General features: G+C 38.3%; 1 protein-coding gene across 9 annotated transcripts in view; it reads left to right on the forward strand.

Annotated features, from left to right (window-relative positions):
• Positions 1-24,394, forward strand: part of cita (citron rho-interacting serine/threonine kinase a) — a 113,111-nt gene that overhangs the window by 26,618 nt on the left and 62,099 nt on the right. For 6 of the 9 annotated variants that reach the window (XM_062044130.1, XM_062044164.1, XM_062044156.1 and 3 more), the window contains exons 10-19: positions 2,921-3,110; positions 9,313-9,418; positions 10,988-11,131; positions 11,445-11,564; positions 15,371-15,541; positions 15,644-15,697; positions 15,778-15,831; positions 21,779-21,919; positions 23,027-23,155; positions 23,552-23,647. In XM_062044130.1, coding sequence (XP_061900114.1) covers positions 2,921-3,110; positions 9,313-9,418; positions 10,988-11,131; positions 11,445-11,564; positions 15,371-15,541; positions 15,644-15,697; positions 15,778-15,831; positions 21,779-21,919; positions 23,027-23,155; positions 23,552-23,647 — 1,205 coding nt within the window. The remainder of the gene's footprint in view (positions 1-2,920; positions 3,111-9,312; positions 9,419-10,987; positions 11,132-11,444; positions 11,565-15,370; positions 15,542-15,643; positions 15,698-15,777; positions 15,832-21,778; positions 21,920-23,026; positions 23,156-23,551; positions 23,648-24,394) is intronic. The other 3 variants (XM_062044139.1, XM_062044197.1, XM_062044179.1) reach the window with 1 other exon arrangement.

Genomic DNA, 24,394 nt, shown 5'->3' on the forward strand with positions numbered 1-24,394 from the left:
AAATTTCCTGAAAATAGTGTCAGGTTCAAACACTGATGCCATCTATTAAACAGACAAGAAGCAAGGAATCATGCAGAGACAGAGTTAAATTTTGCTCAATGCGGAGAGACGTATTGGGCTGTACACTTAGTTACAGTTCCAACCTACGCTCTAAGGCACAGCCCACGTGCTCCACTATTTATTCGGGAGGTCCCTGGTTACATCACTGAGGCTGCTTCTGAAGGAAGGGGGTAATTTCAGCAGCCACAGTTCGACACAATATATGATTATTCATGAAATGGAAATGTGCTGACACTCGTGATACCACCCTGTCTCTGCTTTGTCTGTGTCAAGGCACTCGATGTTTGCCCTTGGCAGTCAGCAGGCCGGGTCTGGACACAAACACTGATACGAGACGACTCGCAATCTTGGATTGCAAGTTGTCCCTTTGCACAGATAGAAAAGTACAACTTCAGCACAATTGATAATAACTATAGCAACGGCCTTTAAGCATATGAGTTGTGTGATAATTTATACATAATTATTCTAACAAATATCAGACATGATTATTTGAGTTCTGTGTAGGGATGGGAATTGATAGGATCTTTTCCGTTCCGATTCCACTTTTGATTCTGCTTAACGATTCAGGTACTTAACAATTCTCTAATCGATTCTTATTTTGGAGAAAAAAAGAGTGGATTAGCATCAATTTTGTTTAGTTTGGAGGTAACATGACCTTACAAAGCCTATAGTGAGGTCTCAGGTGGCACATACGTAGAAGAAAAAAAAAACTTTTTTGTAAATAAATATAAGAAATTAATATTCTTCTGTAGAATTTAATCATGTGGAAACGACACACGAATGTAACATTTAGTAACATGTGATATTAACTTATTACATGCAAAGGAAGATACGTCAAGCCTTAATTGGTTCTAATTTTGATGATTATGGCTCATAATTTATGAAAAGTTTGAATTGAAAATCTCACAAAATGTAAGGTTTCAAAAACTAAGCCATGATGATCAGAATTATAAGATATAATAATAAGTTAATATCACAGATTAGTTTCACGGGCGGAAGGCAGCGTACACCTTGAGCCAGTCGCCACCTCATAAACCATCACTCAGACAAGATATTTGAAGCCAGTGAAGCTAAACATCAGTTTGTGAGGTATTTACATACATTATTAAAAGTTAAATTGTTGGTTAACTTTTCTGAGAAACAGCATTTTCCAAACTGATATCAACAAATGTCCACTGTAGAGGACACTGCTTCTCATAAAGACACTAAAGTGAACAATATTGTTTTACAATTGTTACAAACACTATTTACATTAAAGACACTCACCTGTATTTTTTTTTACTTTCTTGAAACAGGGAATGTTCCTACACAATTTTTTGCAACTAAAAATACATGTTTGTAGTAAAAATATGATTACATTTAGGGATGTCCGATAATATCGGACTGCAGATATTATCGACCGATAAATGCTTTAAAATGTAACATCGGAAATTATCGGTATCGGTTTCAAAAAGTAAAATTTATGAATTTTTAACACGCCGCTGTGTACACGGACGTAGGGAGCGCCAATAAACCTTAAAGGCACTGCCTTTGCATGCCGGCCCAATCACATAATATCTACGGCTTTTCACATTCACAATTTGATGCAAGGTATACTTGGTCAACAGCCATACAGGTCACACTGAGGGTAGCCGTACAAACAACTTTAACACTGTTACAAATATGCGCCACACTGTGAACCCACACCAAACAAGAATGACAAACACATTTCGGGAGACCATCCGCATCGTAACACAACATAAACACAACAGAACAAATACCCAGAATCCCTTGCAGCACTAACTCTTCCGGGACGCTACAATATACACCCCCCGCTACTCCCTAAGCTACGCCCCCCCCTCAACCCTGCCCACCTCAACCTCCTCATAGTCTCTCAGGGAGAGCATGTCCCAAATTCCAAGCTGCTGTTTTGAGGCATGTTAAAAAAAATAATGCACTTTGTGACTTCAATAATAAATATGGCAGTGCCATGTTGGCATTTTTTTCCATAACTTGAGTTGATTTATTTTGGAAAACCTTGTTACATTGTTTTAATGCATCCAGCGGGGAATCACAACAAAATTAGGCATAATAATGTGTTAATTCCACCACTGTATAAATCGGTATCGGTTGATATCGGTATCGGTAATTAAGAGTTGGACAATATCGGGATATCGGTAAAAAAGCCATTATCGGACATCTCTAATTAAATTCAATTATAGTAAGTGTGTTCATTCTAAACATTCCTGCCACTTCATTTTACACACTATGGCATTGTCATGTCTTTTTTTTTTTGGACATACACCACAATAATATTGTATTGTGGCCTTAATCCCGTGAGATTTTGATAGTGTTACATCCCTATTAGCAAACATTGATATGCCAGTCCTCTCCTCTGTTCTTCCCCAACATTCTCATCTGCGCTGAATGTTAATGTTGTTTGTGAAAATGCACAGCACTATCAGGCGACTATGATGCAATGTTTGGAATTATATTATACTCTGCAAAGACTGAAAGAGTTATTTACCTTTTTTTTTTTTTCAAACCATGGGAAACGTAAATGTGAAATCTCTCCCTGCATATGAATTAGAAGGGGATGCAGATTGAGCTTTGCGCCTCGTATGTGCTTTAAGATGAGGATGTGCTGCAGTGAGAGAGGGCAAGTGAGCGAGCGAGCCAGAGGAAGGAGGGACAGAGGCAGCATGTGCGACTTACCGCACTCTAGGCGCACACCGCTCCGCTAGCCTCCTCCTCCCCTCTGTCTTCCCCCTGTACCCCCTCCCCTTTTTTTAAAAAAAAAACCCAACAACTCGCCTCTCTGCCACGGCAAACATTTTCCTTGGCTTTTTCACTCCTTTCTCTAAATCCTTCCCCTCCGCAGCTCTCCCTCCTTTTGTTCCTGCGTTGCATGCCGAAGATGACACCTCGAATTTTGAGGAGCCGGAGCAGGCGGTCCCCCGGCCAGCCTCAGCATCCAAGCGAGGAGCTCCCCCAGTGGGCTTCCAGGGCAAGGATCTCCCCTTTCTAGGATGGTTCTTCAGCCGAGCGCTGACAGCATTGGCCAAAACTGAGTAAGTTGAGTCTGTTAACTATGTACAATTTGGCTTTTTTTCTGTGAAAATCCCCCAATGCACCTTTTGTTAATTAAAGACCCCATGCTACCATTGGCTACTGCTCTGTCTCCAGATTACCTTGGCAACAAATCCCAGTCAGCCTTGTTTTAGGTGACCTGTAGTCTTTTCTTGGGCAGTTGGCTTGTCGTTGGTGCTTGGCCATGTGTTGTATGAGACGGTTCGCAGTTCTTTTGTGTATGGTTTTAAGAGCACACATGCCGGAATGAATGGGCCAGAGGCATTGACCTGGTGTTATGTTGCCGTCGGTGCTGATTGGTATGCAGCTGAGTGTGTCAATGAGGTTCGCCGAGAGGTGGAACCCCGCACATACACACAGCGACATTCCCACCCTCTCTGCTGTTATTGCACTCTCAATGCTGTCCCCGATACAGTTTTGGGACCATAATTCTCCCTGATGGTGTTTGACTTCACCACCTGTGTTAGTATTTTTGAAAATGCATGTTTGAGTCCTGCAGCCTCGCACCAGGCTGATGGTGCTGGATACTGCGGATCATGACGGCTGCAGGAACAGAAATGGAGGGAAAGGCGTTAGCAGATTAGACGGCAAAAGGGATGAGAGCTGAGATTGAAGTAGAGCTTGTTGACTGCTGGGATGTGTGTGTCCCCCCATAACCCCACGCACATCTTTTTTAATGTCTCCTCTTCATTCCTCCATCTCCCTCGCTATTACACCAGCATTCAGTGTTTCTCCAAGCCATTCATATCGTTTGCTCAACTAGTTGATTAAGTGGAGATCAACGTTCCTAGGATGTGTCACATTTGTGTGTGGGCGCACGCATATGCACACGGACTGTCTTCTCCGCAATGCCAGGGAAAAAAAACAAGAGAGTGAAATTAGCCCCCAGGAGCAGGTCGTAAAGAAATGCTAATAATGGGTTTGGGGGCTTAGTAGAATCCTCTCTTTGTCGTTCTTGTTTTTAATGCGTTTGACTGCTCATTAGCACAACTCAACAGAATCCCCCAAGCGGCATGCCTCAAACTCTCCAAGATAGCCTCCGCGCTTTAGTGGGTGAAATTTATTTTTGCAGTGCAGCTGGTATGCAATTTAGAGTCCTCTGTGAATAACGGCTTTTTGTAGGAATATTTATAGAGAAATCTGAAATTCATAAGAATAAGAGCAGTTCAAGGCTCCACCCTCCCATTTATCAATGGGAATTGCAGCGGCCATGTGTATGTTCTAAAGCTGTGTGGTAAATCATCAAACATTTTAATTGAGAGCTCAGAATAACTTAACCGATAGGTCAAATTGACATGAATGGACACAGCCAGATGGCCAGGGTGACAGCTTCCATAGCCCCCCAGGGAGTGATCCCTGTCCATGGAGGAGATCAACTGAATTCCTAAGTGGTCACGATCCTTCTCATTGACGATGTCTCTCACAAACTAATGACCTAATCTCCAGGAATAATGTTCTGTAATAAGTCCAACCTGTTCTCTGTTGGGTAAAACTGACCTAATGTGACTTTTTTTGTGGCGAATTTTATAGAACTTGATATGCACGCGGGTTTGTTTGGATTAGATTACTTGAATATGTTAATACCTATTTATATGTATACGCTTATTCAACGCATCGCTAAAATGTATGCAGGAAATGTCAGTCACCGTAAAGTAGGGGTGTAACGGTACGTGTATTTGTATTGAACCGTTTCGGTACGGGGGTTCCGGTTCGGTTCGGAGGTGTACCGAACGAGTTTCCACACGGACATATTAAGGAGCGTAACGCACGTTGTGTAAACAATGCACACCGAGGCACAACCAGTGTTTCCCATAAACTGCCAAGATACCTGTGGCGGTGGGGGCGTGGCTATGGGCGTGGTCACCATGACATCAAGTAATTTGCATAATTTACTACAATATGATTTTCTCTAAAAAGGCTAAAAAAATGTATACTTACTAATTAATAATAACAGTTTTGTTTTAAACGTCCATCCATCCATCCATCCATCCATTTTACAATATAATTACAACACTTTATGTACATATTTATATACAGATTTGAACAATAAGTTATTCACTGAAATATATTTATTAATTGTGGTTCTTACAAAAAATATATCTTATAAAATATAAAAGCTAAAATGTCTCTTAAAGCTCTGCCCCTTTAATTAGTGCATACTAAATAATTTAACTTTAGCCTACTACTACAACCATTTTATTTACCAGCAACATAAAGTGAAACAAAGCCAGATGTGTCCTTTCTAGTCAGTAACAAATAAACAGAAAACAGTAGTGGTCAAATACAAATAAGGCAACAAGAGAAGTATCCTACACTTCTCTTTTGTAAAGTAAATCTGAACAGCCTATATGGGCATCTACATCAACTATATGATTTGCCTGAGAAGCTGGACAGGACAAAAAAGCTGGACAGGACAAAAAAAAGCCGAAAAATCTATTTGTGGCGGACGTAATTCTTTCGTGGCGGGCCGCCACAAATAAATGAATGTGTGGGAAACACTGACAACACACGGCATGCTAGCAGCTAACGGGCTAGGATAGACTGACCATACGTCCTCTTTTCACCGGACATGTCCTCTTTTGCGGAGCTGTCAGGGCGGAGTTTCTTAAATGCCTCAAATGTCCGGCATTTTGAGTTAGGGTTGCGTGTATTTTCAATGTACGTTCAGGGTTAAGAAGGGGTTAAAAACAAAACAAATTGTGCACGCAGCAGCATTGGTGAGGGAGGGGCAGAGACAGAGAGAGAGAGTTATGATAAACGCGCATGCGTCGCCAGGCTCTGCTTTTTATCCATAGATTTATCAGATAAAATTTTTTATTATCTATAGCAGGGGTGTCAAAAGTGTGCCCCGGAGGCCATTTGCGGCCCACAGCTAATGTTTTAAAGGCCCACGGCACATTCTAAAAATACTATTAAAATAAACAGAAACATAACAAAAGTGAAATAAAAAAGCTTAAAGGTTAAATGTAATTTAGAAAAAGTTGCAATGTTTACTAATAAAACAAAGCAGTTTTTTTTTCTTTCAAACTGTCATTGCTCAAAACATAATATTGCATCAAAATCAACGTTATTATGAATTATTGACCTATCCAAGGTTCCCATTACTTCACATCAAATATTCCACTAAGAAAAATAATTTTGGTGGAAGATTTTGCAAATTTGTTAAAATAAATAACCCAAAAATGTATATATTGTTGTTTTCTTACTGTACCGAAAATGAACCGAACCGTGACCTCTAAACCGAGGTACGTACCGAACCGAAATTTTTGTGTACCGTTACACCCCTACCGTAAAGCCTTTAATGGAAACTACAATTCAAATATTGTTTCTAAGCATTATTTTACAGTACTTGTGGTTTTATTGATAAAAAAACAGATGAGACTACAAATGCTTGACAAGGATTGCATTCAAATTGTTCTGTCATTAATGCTTGCGTTTTCTACACATTCCATTGACAAATGCAGTCAGAGACTCGGCACTATGATCATTTATTTACCCTCCACCAGGAGATATACAACAACTTTCCTATTCAGCTATCAAAAGTGTCTCAGAATATTGTTTTTCCTTCTCTACCTGCATGATTCAATTACATCATGGCTGCTTCACAACATGACTAATATGGCTTTCATTCCCTATTAATAGCAGTATGATATTTACATTTACAACCTCTGGCAAAATATGGAATCACCAGACCAAGAGGATGTTCATTCACTTGTTTAATTTTAACAGTTAACAAAAATGACACAAAACTATGGTAATTTCCAAATGTTTTTAGTGTAAAGCCAAAAAAGCCTTTACCCTAAAAAAAATCAAGGAAATAAAATGTGATAGTAAGTAGCAGTTTCGTTCATAGATCATGCAGAATAGAAACATGGAAATAACTACATTCTGAGGTTAATATGGAAACATGAAAAACTAATTTAAAAAAACACTAAAAGACCACTATTACGTTGTTGCATTACCTCTGGCTTTTTATACCAGTCTTTGAGGAATGAACTTAATGGGTGACAAACAGTAGTCTTCATCAATATTGCTCATACTTCTCTGATTGCTCTTGTCAGATCAGCTTTTCAGGTTAGTCTTGTCATGGGACCATTTTCTTCAATTTCCACCACAGATTTTTAATTGCATTGAGATATGGACTACCGTATTTTTCGGAGTATAAGTCGCTCCGGAGTATAAGTCGCACCGGCCGAAAATGCACAATAAAGAAGGAAAAAAAACATATATAAGTCGCACTGGAGTATAAGTCGCATTTTTTGGGGAAATGTATTTCATAAAAGCAACACCAAGAATAGACATTTGAAAGGCAATTTAAAGGCCTACTGAAACCCACTACTACCTACCACGCAGTCTGATAGTTTATATATCAATGATGAAATCTTAACATTGCAACACATGCCAATATGGCCGGGTTAACTTATAAAGTGCAATTTTAAATTTCCCGGGAAACTTCCGGTTCAAAACGCCTTTGGAGGATGACGTATGCGCGTGACGTCGCGAGGTCCACGGAAGTGTTTGGACCCTTTTACACAGAGCTCTGTTTTCTTCGACAAAATTCCACAGTATTCTGGACATCTGTGTTGGTGAATCTTTTGCAATTTGTTTAATGAACAATGAAGACTGCAAAGAAGAATGTTGTAGGTGGGATCGGTGTATGCGGCTGGCTGTAGCAACACAACAAGGAGGACTTTGTTGGATAGCAGACGCGCTAGCGGCGAACTCACCTTGACTTCCTACGTCTCCGGGCCGACGACCGCATCGTCGATCGCTGGAACGCGGGTGAGCACAGGTGTTGATGAGCAGAGGAGGGCTGGCTGGCGTAGGTGGAGCGCTAATGTTTTTATCATAGCTCTGACGAGGTCCCGTCGTTAAGTTAGCGTCGTTAGCAACAGCATTGCTAGGCTTCGACAGGCGTCGAATACACATTAACCGTGTATTTACATGTCCAGTGTTTGGTTTGGTGTCTCCTGATAGTAGTATTGTTGATCTTCTGTCTATCCTTCCAGTCAGGGATTTATTTATTTTGTTTCTATCTGCATTTGAGACAGATGCTATGACGTTAGCTCATGCTAAAGAGCTTCGTCGATGTATTGTCGTGGAGATAAAAGTCACTGTTAATGTCCATTTCGCCTTCTCGACTCTCATTTTCAAGAGGATATAGTATCCGAGGTGGTTTAAAATACAAATCCGTGATCCACAATAGAAAAAGGAGAGAGTGTGGATTCCAATGAGCCAGATTGTACCTAAGTTACGGTCAGAGCGAAAAAAGATATCTCTTGAACTGCATTCTAGTCCGTCACTCTAACGTTCCTCATCCACAAATCTTTCATCCTCGCTCAAATTAATGGGGTAATCGTCACTTTCTCGCTCCTAATATCTCTCGCTCCATTGTAAACAACGGGGAATTGTGAGCAGCACTACCGCTTGTGACGTCACGCTACTTCCGGTACGGGCAAGTTTTTTTTTTATCAGCGAGCAAAAGTTGCGAACTTTATCGTCGATTTTCTCTACTAAATCCTTTCAGCAAAAATATGGCAATATCGCGAAATGATCAAGTATGACACATAGAATGGATCTGCTATTCCCGTTTAAATTAAAAAAATTCATTTCAGTAGGCCTTTAAAATAAATAAATAATAGCGAACAACAGGCTGAATAAGTGTACGTTATATGAGGCATAAATAACCAACCGAGAACGTGCCTGGTATGTTAACGTAACATATTATGGTAAGAGTCATTCAAATAACTATAACATATAGAACATGCTATACGTTTACCAAACAATCTGTCACTCCTAATCGCTAAATCCCATGAAATCTTATACGTCTAGTCTCTTACGTGAATGAGCTACATAATATTATTTGATATTTTACGGTAATGTGTTAATAATTTCACACATAAGTCGCTCCTGAGTATAAGTCGCACCCCCGGCCAAACTATGAAAAAAACTGCGACTTATAGTCCGAAAAATACAGTAATCTCCCACGGCACACCAGACTGTATCCCACAGCACACCAGTGTGCCACGACACAGTGGTTGAAAAACACTGGTCTACTGCTTGTGTCTCAAAGGGATGTTCCTTATGCAAGAATTAAGATGTTAATATGGTATGTTGTCATGTTTTTCAGCTGCCCTTGTCAGTTACATTATAAAGAAGTATTTTATGTGTGGTTTGCTCTAGGGCAGTGTCTGCAGGCCTCAACTCTCCTGCCAAGACCAACTCTCTGGAAAAGAAACTCCATCTTAAAAGCAAAGAATTACAAGAAACCCAAGACAAATGTCACAAGGTGAGATTCTTCTTCCGTTAACGCATCCCAAAATATGTCATTTGGATTGTGTGACAATTTAAATACTGGTGCAATTGAAATTAATTGTGTAAAGGGGTGGAAAGTTTCCGGAAATTTACCACGGGAAGTTAAGCTCGGGAAGTTTGGAAATATTGACCATTTTTTGATTATTCAAAGTTGGACACCGTCCATGGGAATGAATGGGAATATATGGGAATGAATGGGGAATTACAATAATGATACATTATTGGGCACTTGTCTATATGCTGCTGCATCATAGTGCCATTTTTGACATAGCTCTTTGCACAGTATTTGCAAATGTACACAGCCTTTCCGCCTACATTGGTTGGGGTGAAATGTCAGACGGTGTACGTGGCATTATTCTGTTTGTATTGATTTATTCTTGTAAAACACTAATGTAATGCCACACACAGATATAAATGGTCAGCTAAACAATTGGAGTAGTCTTTAAAAATATTTGACTGATGGACAAATGAATAGAAATAGGCTAGATGAATAAATGAACACTCAATCAGCATGCTAAATCAAACTATAAGCTACATTCTTGTATGACAACAGAATGGCTAGCAGAACAGAAGGCAGAGGAAACTACACCTTTTGATTTAGTAATTGCTAGTTGAACTTTACAGATCACAAAAAAGGTAAATTCGGATCGCTAACGTTGTTAGCATAAATAAATGGGATTTAACATAGAGAAAATTAGCATCACGGCTAACGCAGAAATATTTTCTGTTCATTATGAGACTGTGGTGGTACATAAACCTAGCCAGCTAGAGATATTGGCCCCAAAATCATTTAACAAATACAGGAACAGCTAGCTAGCTTGAGTGGAAGTCTGCTGGAGTAGTCTACAGTCATACAGTAACAAGCAATTACACCTCTATTCCACTTAAATACCATAGATCAAATATTTACCCCAGTAATATCATCAACACTTACCTGACTGGATGAAGTCCTTGGGCTCAAATACTAGTGTGGCCTCAATAGCCCTGCTGTAGTGTGTAGCATGCTGGGAATTATCTGTGCATGTGATGGAAGAATGCACTGCACATGTGATGGAGGAATGCACAGTGCAGGGTTGAAATTCTACTGAATTTGCATTAAATCAGGTTGTTTTAGCTAATAATCATGCTGCAAGATCTAGCATGTTGCATTCAATGTTTATTCCAGTTAATTTCCCATTAATTCCCGTTAATTCCCATATATTCCTGTTAATTCCCATGGAAAGTTTCCAACTTTGAATATTCCCGAAATTTTGCAACCCTAGTCCTGAACAAAAACGATTAATTGCAATCACCAGATATCTTTGGCTTAGGTAAATTATTCGAGATTCAATGGTTCTGGAATCACTTTACCTTTTCTTTTAGTGTAATTTAGCTGCTTTTCCTGCTTCATATCTTATCTTTGAGTTAACTACTGCAATTACATTTTCACCTCATTATTATTGGAGCGCTCAGATCTCGAGAAGCAGTTTCTCCTCTTCCAGTAATGCCACATTTGAATCAATCAATATGGAGCTGCATTATTTATTGTGTCTCGTGTCTTCAGATGGAGCAGGAGATTTCCAGGTTCCAACGCAAAATGACTGACCTGGAGTCAGTGCTCCACCAGAAAGACGTGGAGTTGAAGGCCTCTGAGACTCAAAGAGGCATCCTCGAGCAAGACCTCGCCACCTACATCACCGAATGCAGCGTGAGTCATAAGTCTGAATCCCTGCAGACGTTCTGTGCGTGAGTTACACAAACATTCTCTAATAGGGCCTAGGCAAAATCTCCTCCATTTCCTGAAGTCTTTTTAATGGAAAATGCTTGTGTTTGAGCGTCAAATGCGTCATTTGGAAAAGTGGCGTCGAGAGCCATTCATTCTAATCAGGCACATAATGCATCTTTAAATCCAGACTCCATTAGAGTGAAACCTTGGAACAAAATAATGCTTCCCTCACACAATTGTGCTTCGGTGCCCTGTACCAAATAAATAAAATACATGTTCTATATGCTGTTTGCAGAGCCTAAAGAGAAGCCTGGAGGAGGCACGCGTGGAAGTCTCCAGAGAGGATGACAAAGCCATGCAGCTGCTCCACGACATCCGCGAACAGAGCAACAAGCTGCAGGAAATCAAAGAACAGGTATGTAAAATAGTGGTTCATATGCTACTATCATCTTTTTCTGGCTTGTTTTTTTCTCGCTTAGTTAATTAACACTTGGAAAATTAAAAGATGACAACTAAAAACGGGAAAATCCATCCAACCTTGTGAGAAGTCGCTGCTAAAGTTGCCTGCAGTAATGAAATTGCTATGGTAGCTGTTTCTTTGTCAGTGCTACTCAGGCAGGAGATCACTTCTGAAGATTCCCTTATAGTAATCATAAAGGTCATTCCTGCAGATGGCATCTCTGCAAGCAACCAAAATGGAGACTTTGATCAGTAATCAAGACCACTCCAGGATAAAAAGGGACCAAGGAAGACAATCATCCTTGAGTGAATGAATGAAATAAGTTTATTTCGGTCATATAATCAACCATCAACCATTTTGTGTGACCAGTTTAACAGTACAGATTATACATATTTAACAATCATACACCTTTACACACAAAAAGAATGACCGAAAAAGGAATAGGCTGAAGCCAAAGCTTATATTTGCCTATCCTATACATTCACTGAAAATTAGATCGCCTGGAACATCGTTAAAAAAAATCAATAGGATGAAAATAATCATTGCTATATTAGATTCACCTTTCAAGGTTTTCTTAAGCCTTAACAAAGAAGTACATGTCTTCAGCTCATCACTGAGCTTGTTCCACCATTTAACTCCTAAAACTGAAATACATTTGTATTTTATATTGGTTCTTACTTTACCTATTTCAAAAATCAATATCCCCCGTAAATTATAGTTTTTTTTCTCCTCTTAATTTAAATAACCTAAGAATACAAACTGGAAGGCTGTTGTTCTTTACTCCAAACATCATTTCCATTGTTTTTAAAAACACAATATCTGAAAATTTTAACACATTAGAAGGGAATAAGCAGTAGAAAATGGATGGATAGATAGAACTTATACCGGTAAATAATGGATTGGTATGTTCATAGTAGCACGCTTTGTGCATTATTCTAATTACCCTTTTTTTTAAGTTTAATTATTGGGTCTATGTTTGTTTTGTAAACATTTCCCCAAACTTCAACACAATATGTTAAATATGGAAAAATAAAAGAATAATATAACATATGCAGACATGTCTTATTCAGCATGTGTCTTAATTTATACAGAATAGCAATGGATTTGGGTATTTTTCTCTTTATATATTTAATATGCGGTTTCCAACATAATTTATGATCAATTATTATTCCCAAGAATTTAGTTTCATATACTCTATCAATTTCCACTTGATTTAATTTAAATTTTGCTTCACAATTTGTCCGTGCACCACTAAATCCTCAAGAAAGATCAACTCAAAGAAAATATTTTGCAAATTGTTTTTGACTTCCTCCTAGAAAAAAATCCAGTTTTGCCCTTATTGATTATGTAAAAGGTTTTCTCAGTTACCTTTTGTTACCATTTTGTGGGGATTGGCAATCATTGCTGCAGAGCACTGCAGCATCTGTAGCCCACTGCACAACCAAACAATGTCAGCACATCTTTGTGGAGCAGTTTCCTTTTCAAGCCGATCCAAACAAGCCTCAGAAAGTATTTTTCCCCACAGTTGGGAGGCATAAAAGCACACAAAGCATTTAACACTCGTGCCAATCGCAATGCATTCAGTTCCTAATCATGCAACACAATGTGGCAAAAGAAAAGATCCATAAAAGCCACAGTTCTTTAGAAATTAAGTGGACTTGTTTGAATCACTATGTTAGGATTCAAGGATTATTGATGTCGTAGTTGTTTGCAGTGTTGTGCATCAGCAGTGCAACAATATTTAGGCTATTTTGGTCATTCTTGGCCACAGAAGAGTACAATAATAATATTTGCTAATATTCTCTGTCATTGTCAATCACAACTGAGCGACGTTGTCTCTCTCGTCGGAACTCAATCGATTGTGCAGCTGTTGCCAATACAGATGTCCGATTATATTGGACTGACAATATTATCAGCCGATAAATGCCGTATTTTTCGGAGTATAAGTCGCTCCAGAGTATAAGTCGCACCGGCCAAAAATGCATAATAAAGAAGGAAAAAAACATATATAAGTCGCATTTTTGGGGGAAATTTATTTGATAAAAGCCAACACCAAGAATAGACATTTGAAAGGCAATTTAAAATAAATAAAGAATAGTGAACAACAGGCTGAATAAGTGTACGTTATATGAGGCATAAATAACCAACAGAACGTGCCTGGTATGTTAACGTAACATATTATGGTAAGAGTCATTCAAATAACTATAACATATAGAACATGCTATACGTTTACCAAACAATCTGTCACCCCTAATCGCTAAATCCCATGAAATCTTATACGTCTAGTCTCTTACGTGAATGAGTTAAATAATATTATTTGATATTTTACGCTAATGTGTTACTAATTTCACACATAAGTCGCTCCTGAGTATAAGTCACACCCCCGGCCAAACTGAAAAAAAACTGCGACTTATAGTCCGAAAAATACGGTAGTCTTGATTTATACATTTTGTTTCATGGTTTTCATGGCAGCACTTTGTGCCGATAGAAATGTTCCTCTTTTTTTTCTCAAAGGGTGCTTACAGGTGCGGATATTATACATTCTTAACTTCTTTCTGCCCCTTTTATTTATAATTGACTTCTATTTTTATTCTTATTCCTTTGATATTTTTATGAATGAAATAAATACATGAACTGAACATGCCTGTATATTACTTACATTTCAAAAAAGTAAACAAAAATGTGTAGCCAGCTGAACGTGAACCAAGTAATAGATTATACATTTAGAACCAAACTCAACAAAAAGATTGATAATAAACTGAGTGGGTTTCAAAATGATCGGTATCTGTTTCATAAAGTACAATGTATGACTTTTTAAAATGCAGCTGTGTACACAGACGTAGGGAGAAGTACAGAGCGCCAATAAACCTTAAAGGCACTGCCTTTGCGTGCCGGCCCAATCACATAATATCTACGGCTTTTCACACACACAAGTGAATGCAAGGCATACTTTTTTGATTGATTGATATATTTTTATTTCAAATATGCATAAAAACAAGAGCAAGCCTGATCCAATACAGTGCTATAGCCTTAGCAGCCATTATAACAAAATGAAAACAATGGAGAATAAAAAACCAAAACAAATGAGCATTGGACTTTCTTTTTCTTTTCTTTTTTCTTTTTTTACATATTTGAAATATTTACTTGGTCAACAGCCATACAGGTCACACTGAGGGCGGCCGTGTAACAAACTTTAACACTGTTACAAATATGCGCCACACTGTGAACCCACACCAAACAAGAATGACAAACACATTTCGGGAGAACATCCGCACCGTAACACAACATAAACACAACAGAACAAATACCCAGAACCCCTTGCAGCACTAACTCTTCTGGGACGCTACAATATACACCCCTCGCTACCCCCCAACCCCGCCCACCTCAACCTCCTCATGCTCTCTCAGGGAGAGCATGTCCCAAATTCCAAGCTGCTGTTTTGAGGCATGTTTAAAAAAAATAATGCACTTTGTGACTTCAATAATAAATATAGCAGTGCCATGTTGGCATTTTTGTCCATAACTTGAGTTGATTTATTTTGGAAAACCTTGTTACATTGTTTAATGCATCCAGCGGGGCATCACAACAAAATTAGGCATAATAATGTGTTAATTCCACGACTGTATATATCGGTATCGGTTGATGTCGGAATCTGTAATTAAGAGTTGGACAATATCGGAATATCGGATATCGGCGAAAAAGCCATTATCGGACATCTCTAGTTGCCAATGTTGACCACAATGTGTGCTCCGTCTGGTTAGGAGTACCATGCGCAGCTGGAAGAGATGCAAGTTACCATCCGGCAGCTGGAGGAAGACCTGTCGGCTGCCCGACGCCGCAGTGACCTCTACGAATCTGAACTTCGAGACTCAAGGCTAACAAGCGAGGAACTGAAACGGAAGGCGGTGGAGTACCAGCAGAGAATCCAGAAGGTATTTCATTCCCACAACTGTGTTGCTGTTGTCCTGTGCTATTGCGGTTATTAGGAGTGAACAAGTGAACTTTACCTTTTATCCATCATTGTTTCTTTATAGGCCAAAGAGCAGGGTAAAGCAGAGGTGGAGGAGCTCCTTTCCAAACTTGAAAAGGTAAAGTGACAGTTTTGTAAGAGAGATGACATATATTGCTGGAGTTTAAAGGATAATTCATTCTTTGTTTCCTTCTTAAGACAAATTTAGAACAACAGGTGAAAATCCAAGAGCTCCAAGACAAACTGTCAAAGGTACATTTTATTATTGATTAAGTATTCTTCTTAATGTCCGAGTATGCAAAACCAACTGTTTTTTCTTTTCCTAACTGTTGGGACCTGTTTTTGTACATTTAGGATCCCCCATAAGTCCTGAAATTTTAAAATAAAACCAAGTATGTATGGCGGAGATTTTTTTATTAAACAATCTTGCCTTCATTCATAGAATAGAATAGAATGGACTTTACTGTCATTATATTTGCAAATAATGAGATTAAGGATTCCAATTTAAGGTGCGGTAGTGGGAACAAATATGGGGTGAAAATAAATTACACAAGAGGTAATAAAGAAAAAACTAAAAATTTAACTAAACAGACTACTATCCAATAAAAATAATAAGCAATCCTGTACAATATACAAAACACTAGGGATGTCCGATAATGGCTTTTTGCCGATATGCCGATATTGTCCAACTCTTTAATTACCGATACCGATATCAACCGATACCGATATCAACCGATATATACAGTCGTGGAATTAACACATTATTATGCCTAATTTGGACAACCGGGTATGGTGAAGATAAGGTACTTTTTAAAAAAAATGAATAAAATAAAATAAGATAAATAAATTAAAAATATTTTCTTCAATAAAAAAGAAAGTAAAACAATATAAAAACAGTTACATAGAAACTAGTAATTAATGAACATTTGTAAAATTAACTGTTAAAGGTTAGTATTATTAGTGGACCAGCAGCACGCACAATCATGTGTGCTTACGGACTGTATCCCTTGCAGACTGTATTGATATATATTGATATATAATGTAGGAACCAGAATATTAATAACAGAAAGAAACAACCCTTTTGTGTGAATGAGTGTAAATGGGAGAGGGAGGTTTTTTGGGTTGGTGCACTAATTTTAAGTGTATCTTGTGTTTATGTGGATTTAATTAAAAAACCCCAAAAACAAACAAACAAAAAAAAAACAGATACTGATAATAAAAAAAACGATACCGATAATTTCCGATATTACATTTTAACGCATTTATCGGCCGATAATATCGGCAGACCGATATTATCGGACATCTCTACAAAACACTATAGAAATACAAAATACTGTACAATATACAGTACAAGACAAGAGTACCGGAGTAATAAATAACAATCAGTGTCGGATGTATTGCACTCGAAGGGTAATATTGCACAGTAGGGTATTAGGGTAGGATATTGTATAGGGGTGAATTATTATTATAAGTTAGAGTTCAAGATGGTGACAGCTCTGGGAAAGAAGCTGCCTCTGAGCCTGTTTGTTCTGGCGCTGATGCACCTGTAGCGCCTGCCCAATGGTAGCAGGTCGAACAGGTGGAAGCCAGGGTGTGTGCTGTCCTTAGTGATGCTTTTTGCTCTGTTGAGGCAGCGGGAGTTGTGTAAATCCTTCAGGGAGGGGAGGGGGAAGCCGATGATTTTTTGTGCAGGCTTTATGACCCTCTGAATCGCCTGTTTGTCTGCTTCAGTGCAGCTGGCGTACCACACTGTTATGCAGTACGTCAGCAGGCTCTCGACAGCCGAGCGATAGAAGGTCACCATCAGCTGCCTCTCCAGTCTGTTCTTCCTCAGCACCCTTCCAAACGGGCCGTTTAGAATTTTCCCTGTTGTGTGATGTTTTCCAACGTGGGACGTCAGCGGATATCTCCATATGTGGTAGAGATTTACCCGTAGAGCTTTTGCACGACTCCGCCATTTTAGTCAGACGTTGTATTATTCCAAATATTGTAACATCAAATGGAAACCCTATAGAGCAGGTACTTGGGTTTTACTCTTGATCAGGAGCTTTCATTTAAAGCCCATATTAACAACGTGGTCTCTAAGCTTAGGGCAGTGGTTCTTAACCTTGTTGGAGGTATCGAACCCCACCAGTTTCATATGCGCATTCACCGAACCCTTCTTTAGTGAAAAATAAAATGTTTTTTTTTTTCAAATTCAAGACAAAGTTATATGTTTTTGGTAACACTTTAGTATGGAGAACATATTCTAAGTAAAAAACGACTTAATTTAGAGTTTTTTGGACACTAGGGGAACATATTCTAAGTAACAAAGACTTAATTTAGAGTTTTTTGGACACTAGGGGAACATATTCTAAGTAACAAAGACTTAATTTAGAGTTTTTTGGACACTAGGGGAACATATTCTAAGTAACAAAGACTTAATTTAGAGTTTTTTGGACACTAGGGGAACATATTCTAAGTAACAAAGACTTAATTTAGAGTTTTTTGGACACTAGGGGAACATATTCTAAGTAACAAAGACTTAATTTAGAGTTTTTTGGACACTAGGGAAACATATTCTAAGTAACAAAGACTTAATTTAGAGTTTTTGGACACTAGGGGAACATATTCTAAGTAACAAAGACTTTAGAGTTTTTTGGACACTAGGGGAACATATTCTAAGTAACAGAGACTTAATTTAGAGTTTTTTGGACACTAGGGGAACATATTCTAAGTAACAAAGACTTAATTTAGAGTTTTTTGGACACTAGGGGAACATATTCTAAGTAACAAAGACTTAATTTAGAGTTTTTTGGACACTAGGGGAACATATTCTAAGTAACAGAGACTTAATTTAGAGTTTTTTGGACACTAGGGGAACATATTCTAAGTAACAAAGACTTAATTTAGAGTTTTTTGGACACTAGGTGAACATATTCTAAGTAACAAAGACTTAATTTAGAGTTTTTTGGACACTAGGGGAACATATTCTAAGTAACAAAGACTTACTTTAGAGTTATTTGGTTAGGGCCAGGGTTAGGGTTATAATAAGGCCATGACAAATAAGGCATTAATAAGTACTTAATAATGACTAGTTAAGAGTCAATATGTTACTAATTTGCATGTTAATAAGCAACTAATTAATGGTGAATATGTTCTCCATACTAAAGTGTTACCATGTTTTTTTTACTGGTGCACAAAATGAACCGTGCATGAACATCACCTTGTTCAAAGAGCAAAACCAACACAGTGCATAAACTCACAACAAATTACACACCTGCAAATCAGTCTGACTTCTGCTGTTGCCGTATCCGTAATACGCCGATAGGGAGAAGTTTTTATTTACACGATGAGTCGGGTGTGTCTTGACCTCCGCTGAACCCTTGAGCCCGACTCACCGAACCCCTTCGATCGAACCCAGGTTGAGAACCACTGGCTTAGGGTAAAGCTTGGTTTCTTTTTTAGAAATAAAAACTGCTTCTCTCTTAAAGTCAGAAAGGAATTGGTGACAGCGACTATCTTGCCTGTAATTGATTATGGAGACGTGCTTTATTTTAGTGCTTCATCTAAATGCCTCCAGTCCTTGGACACTGTTTTTCACTCAGCACTAAGATTTGTTACTGGCTGTCGTAGTCTCACCCACCATTGTCAACTGTATATGAAGTCAAACTTGTCTTCATTGAGTGCACGCAGATACACACATTGGCTGACTATCATTTATAAGGCTCTTTTAGGTTTAATGCCTCCATACTAGTGTACTTTGTTACAAAGAAAAAGCAGCTCTTATGCATTACGCTCTAACAATTTGTATGTTTTAACTGTTCCCCATGTACGGACTGAATTTGGCAAAAGAGCTTTTGGCATTGCTGCCCCTATGGCATGGAATGCATTGCAGACGATACTGAAACTCACTGAACTACTTCCATTTGGAGCCTTCCGTTCTGTCCTCAGGGACAGACAGCGAGAGACGTTTGCACAGTGCCTGTGTTTATAAAAGGTGTAAATCTTTATTGTTTTACAGTTCTCTTTTATGTATTTTAAAATGCATGTCTTAACGTATTACTTTTTTAAAACTGCTCTGTGACATGTGCTGTTCACCTCTTGGCCAGGTCACCCTCGTGAAAGAGATCTTGATCTCAATTGGTTTTTATCTGGTTAAATAAAGGTTCTAATGTAGTCAATAAGTTCTTTATTTTTCTCTATCCTCTTGTTGTGGGGCAGACTGGCTCGTACATGCACATGCATCTTATGCTGTTGCCATGTGTAATACAAAGCAGCGTATAGCTCTAACTTACATCTGTCAGTAGACTCCATATAAGTGTTAAAAACGACAACATGGCTGATGGGGAGAAGAACCAGTCAAAGTGGAGGCACGTAAATAAATGTTCTGCATCCTGAAGATGATCTGTAAAACATAATCTATGCAACATTTTGACCAAAGAACCACCTTTACATGTTATGTAGACCAGTGTTTTTCAACCTTTTTTGAGCCAAGGCACATTTTTTGCGTTGAAAAAATGCGGAGGCACACCACCAGCAGAAATCATTAAAAAAACAAAACTCAGTTGACAGTAAAAAGTTGTTGTCGCAATTGTTGGATATGACTTTAAATATACCATAACCAAGCATGCATCACTATAGCTCTTGTCTCAAAGTAGGTGTACTGTCACCACCTGTCACATCACACCCTGACTTATTTTGAGGTTTTTGCGGTTTTCCTGTGTGTAGTGTTTTAGTTCTAGTCTTGCGCTCCTATTTTGGTGGCTTTTTATCTTTTTGTGGTATTTTCCTGGAGCAGTTTCATGTCTTCCTTTGAGCGATATTTCCCGCATGTACTTTGTTTTAGCAATCAAGAATATTCCAGTTGTTTTTATCCTTCTTTGTGGGGACATTGTTGATTGTCATGTCATGTTCGGATGTACATTGTGGACGCCGTCTTTGCTCCACAGTAAGTCTTTGCTGTCGTCCAGCATTCTGTTTTTGTTTACTTTGCATCCAGTTCAGTTTTAGTTTCGTTCTGCATAGCCTTCCCTAAGCGTCAATGCCTTTTCTTAGGGGCACTCACCTTTTGTTTATTTTTGGTTTAAGCATTAGACACCTTTTTACCTGCACGCTGCCTCCTGCTGTTTCCGACATCTACAAAGCAATTAGCTACCTGCTGCCACATACTGATATGGAAGAGTATTACGCGGTTACTCTGCCGCGCTCTAGACAGCACCGACTCTCAACAACACCGACTCTCAACAACAACACTTCATTTGCAGACTATAATTACTGTAAAATTACTATTACTTAAAATTAGAGATGTCCGATAATATCGGCCGGTAAATGCTTTAAAATGTAATATCGGAAATTATCGGTATCGTTTTTTTAATTATCAGTATCGTTTTTTAAAAAAAAATTATTTATTTATTTTATTAAAAAAAATTAAATCAACATAAAAAACACAAGATACACTTACAATTAGTGCACCAACCCAAAAAACCTCCCTCTCCCATTTACACTCATTCGCACAAATGGGTTGTTTATTTCTGTTATTAATATTCTGGTTCCTACATTATATATCAATATATATCAATACAGTCTGCAAGGGATACAGTCCGTAAGCACACATGATTGTGCGTGCTGCTGGTCCACTAATAGTACTAACCTTTAACAGTTAATTTTACTCATTTTCATTAATTACTAGTTTCTATGTAACTGTTTTTATATTGTTTATTTTCTTTTTTATTCAAGAAAATGTTTATAATTTATTTATCTTATTTTATTTAATTATTTAAAAAAAAAAATGGACCTTATCTTCACCATACCTGGTTGTCCAAATTAGGCATAATAATGTGTTAATTCCACGACTGTATATATCGGTTGATATCTGTATCGGTAATTAAGAGTTGGACAATATCGGATATCGGCAAAAAAGCCATTATCGGACATCCCTACTTAAAATTAGATATTCTCCCACGGCACACTAGTGTACCGCAGCACAGTGGTTGAAAAACATTGATGTAGACCACAAGGAAGTGCTTTACATGTAAAAAAATAAATAATAATAATCGTAATATGACCCCTTTAAGGCATAAATTATTTCATAATCATATTACGGCTCATTTTATTCTTGACATTTTTATATATCTGAGTGCAAAAGAATGGCTCAAATTTACCTGGAGCCGTGTCCAGTAATACACTGACGAGCCTCTGACCCCTTGACCTCCCCCAGGCAGTGAAAGCAAGCACAGAAGCCACTGAACTGCTACAGAATGTCAGGCAGGCCAAAGAACGTCTGGAGCGAGACCTGGAACGCTTACGAGGCAAAACCGACTCCAGTGACACCCTCAAGCGGCGCCTGAGAGAGACAGAGGTAGCACATTACACAGAAATGCTCCACTCTGCTTTTTCCTCCTTGAAGATACAAAAGTTTGACTCATGCACTGCAAAAAGTCAGTGTTCAAAAACAAGAAAAACATATACAAAAATGAGGGGTATTTTACTTAAACTAAGCAAAATTATCTGCCAATAGAACAAGAAAATTTGGCTTGTCAAGACTTTCCAAAACAAGTAAAATTAGCTAACTTCAATGAACCCAAAAATACCTTAAAATAAGTATATTCTCACTAATAAGTGCACTTTTCTTGGTAGAAAAAAAATTAGACCTTTTTGCTCGATATGTTGAAAAATATTCTTAAATGAAGTAAATGCTAGTGCCATTATCTTGACATAATGATATGCATTACATTTCTTGAAACCAGAAAACTTATACTAAAAACTCATTTATTGTTCTCAATGGAAAGGCAACAAGGCAACTGCTTGTTACTCTCGGGGTCTACTAGCCGCTCAGGCAAATCATATTGTCTAAAAATGCATTTTTCCATCGATAACATGACATCATCGCGCCAAGTGCGTGCTCTTTCAGTCAATTAGTGCGCATATATACAGCCACATGTTAAATGTTTAAATATTAACTGTCAGTTTACTGTACTGTGCCAACTGTACTACTACATGAGTACGTATTTTCTATTGTTTCATTGAAAATAAAACAGCAAAGTCAATTTGGCTGTCATCTGTTTTAATTATGAGACACAATTGTGGCAAAGTCATGATTTTTTTTTCATGCTTGAAATAAGAAATTATTCCTTTGAAAAAGTAGTTTTATACTTTTGAGTGTTGATGACAGCTTTGCAACACTTGATATTCTAGTTTCAAGCATGTTTTACTCAATATAGGTCATCAAATCTCAGATCATTTAGGACCAAATCACTTAAAACAAGTAAAACACTCTAACATAAAATGTGCTTAGTGAGAAGAATTATCTTATCAGACAGAAAATAAGCAAATATCACCCTTATTTGAGATATTTCATCTTACTTAAAATTTCAGTTTTTGCAGTGTGGTGTTACTGCTGTTGGACTTCTTGCATTACCTTGTAGCCCTATGCACTTGACTTTATGCTCTCATTTTGCCGTGTAAGCAGGAGGGCAGGAAGACCCTGGAAAACCAGGTGAAGAGGCTGGAGATGGTTGAGCGGCGGGAGAATAAGCTGAAAGATGACATTCAGACCAAATCCCAACAGATTCAGCAGATGGCTGAAAAGATCCTGGTGAGAGAGCGACGGATAAGACTTCCTTAATACTCTTGACCACTCCACCCCTCATTTTACCCACTGCCCATCCCTCCCTCTCATCCACAACTTTTGCAGTTTATCTTCATTGCTCTTTACTCAGCGCTCCTATTCGTGCAGTACATGCTAGCTCGGGCCTCACAAATGGAAATTTATCAACTAAGTACATAGATCGCAACTTTGAACCCGTGTCACCATGAACAGGCGCTGCCGTCTTGTGGATTTACATCTTTTCTATGTATGTACTTTGTTATTATTGTGACTTTTTGGTGTAGGTGGTACATCACTGACATCTGCTGTACATGTACATATGGTTGATTCATCAAGTTTGCATATTGGATAGTCATTTATGTGGTTTGTGTTTGTTTTTTTTAGGAACTGGAGGACCACCTTAGGGATGCTCAGTCTACAGCACAGAGGATGGAAACCCAGCTTGTCCAAAAGGAGAGGCTTTTTGAAGACAAAATTAAGGTACAAGAGTCTTATGATTAACTCAGATCAAACTAGAACAAAAACCCACTAATGTGAAACTTTGATAGGCCATTGTTGAATTCATATTTGCAGTACGTATACATTCACCTACTCCGGTGTTTTTCAACCTTTTTGAGCCAAGGCACATTTTTTGCGTTGAAAAAATGCGGAGGCACACCACCAGCAGACATCATTAAAAAAGGAAACTCAGTTGACAGTAAAAAGTCGTTGTCGCAAGTGTTGGATATGACTTTAAAGCATAACCAAGCATGCATCACTATAGCTCTTGTCTCAAAGTAGGTGTACTGTCACCACCTGTCACATCACACCCTGACTTATTTTGAGTTTTTTGATGTTTTCCTGTGTGTAGTGTTTTAGTTCTCGTCTTGCGCTCCTATTTTGGTGGCTTTTTCTCTTTTTTTGGTATTTTCCTGTAGCAGTTTCATGTCTTCCTTTGAGCGATATTTCCCGCATCTACTTTGTTTTAGCGATCAAGAATATTTCAGTTGTTTTAAATCCTTCTTTGTGGGGACATTGTTGATTGTCATGTCATTTTCGGATGTACTTTGTGGACGCCGTCTTTGCTCCACAGTAAGTCTTTGCTGTTGTCCAGCATTCTGTTTTTGTTTACTTTGTAGCCAGTTCAGTTTTAGTTTCGTTCTGCATAGCCTTCCCTAAGCTTCCATGCCTTTTCTTAGGGGCACTCACCTTTTGTTTATTTTTGGTTAAAGCATTCGATATCTTTTT

The sequence above is a fragment of the Entelurus aequoreus genome, linkage group LG01 (assembly GCF_033978785.1).
Source record: "Entelurus aequoreus isolate RoL-2023_Sb linkage group LG01, RoL_Eaeq_v1.1, whole genome shotgun sequence".
NCBI classification, from domain to species: Eukaryota; Metazoa; Chordata; class Actinopteri; order Syngnathiformes; family Syngnathidae; genus Entelurus; species Entelurus aequoreus.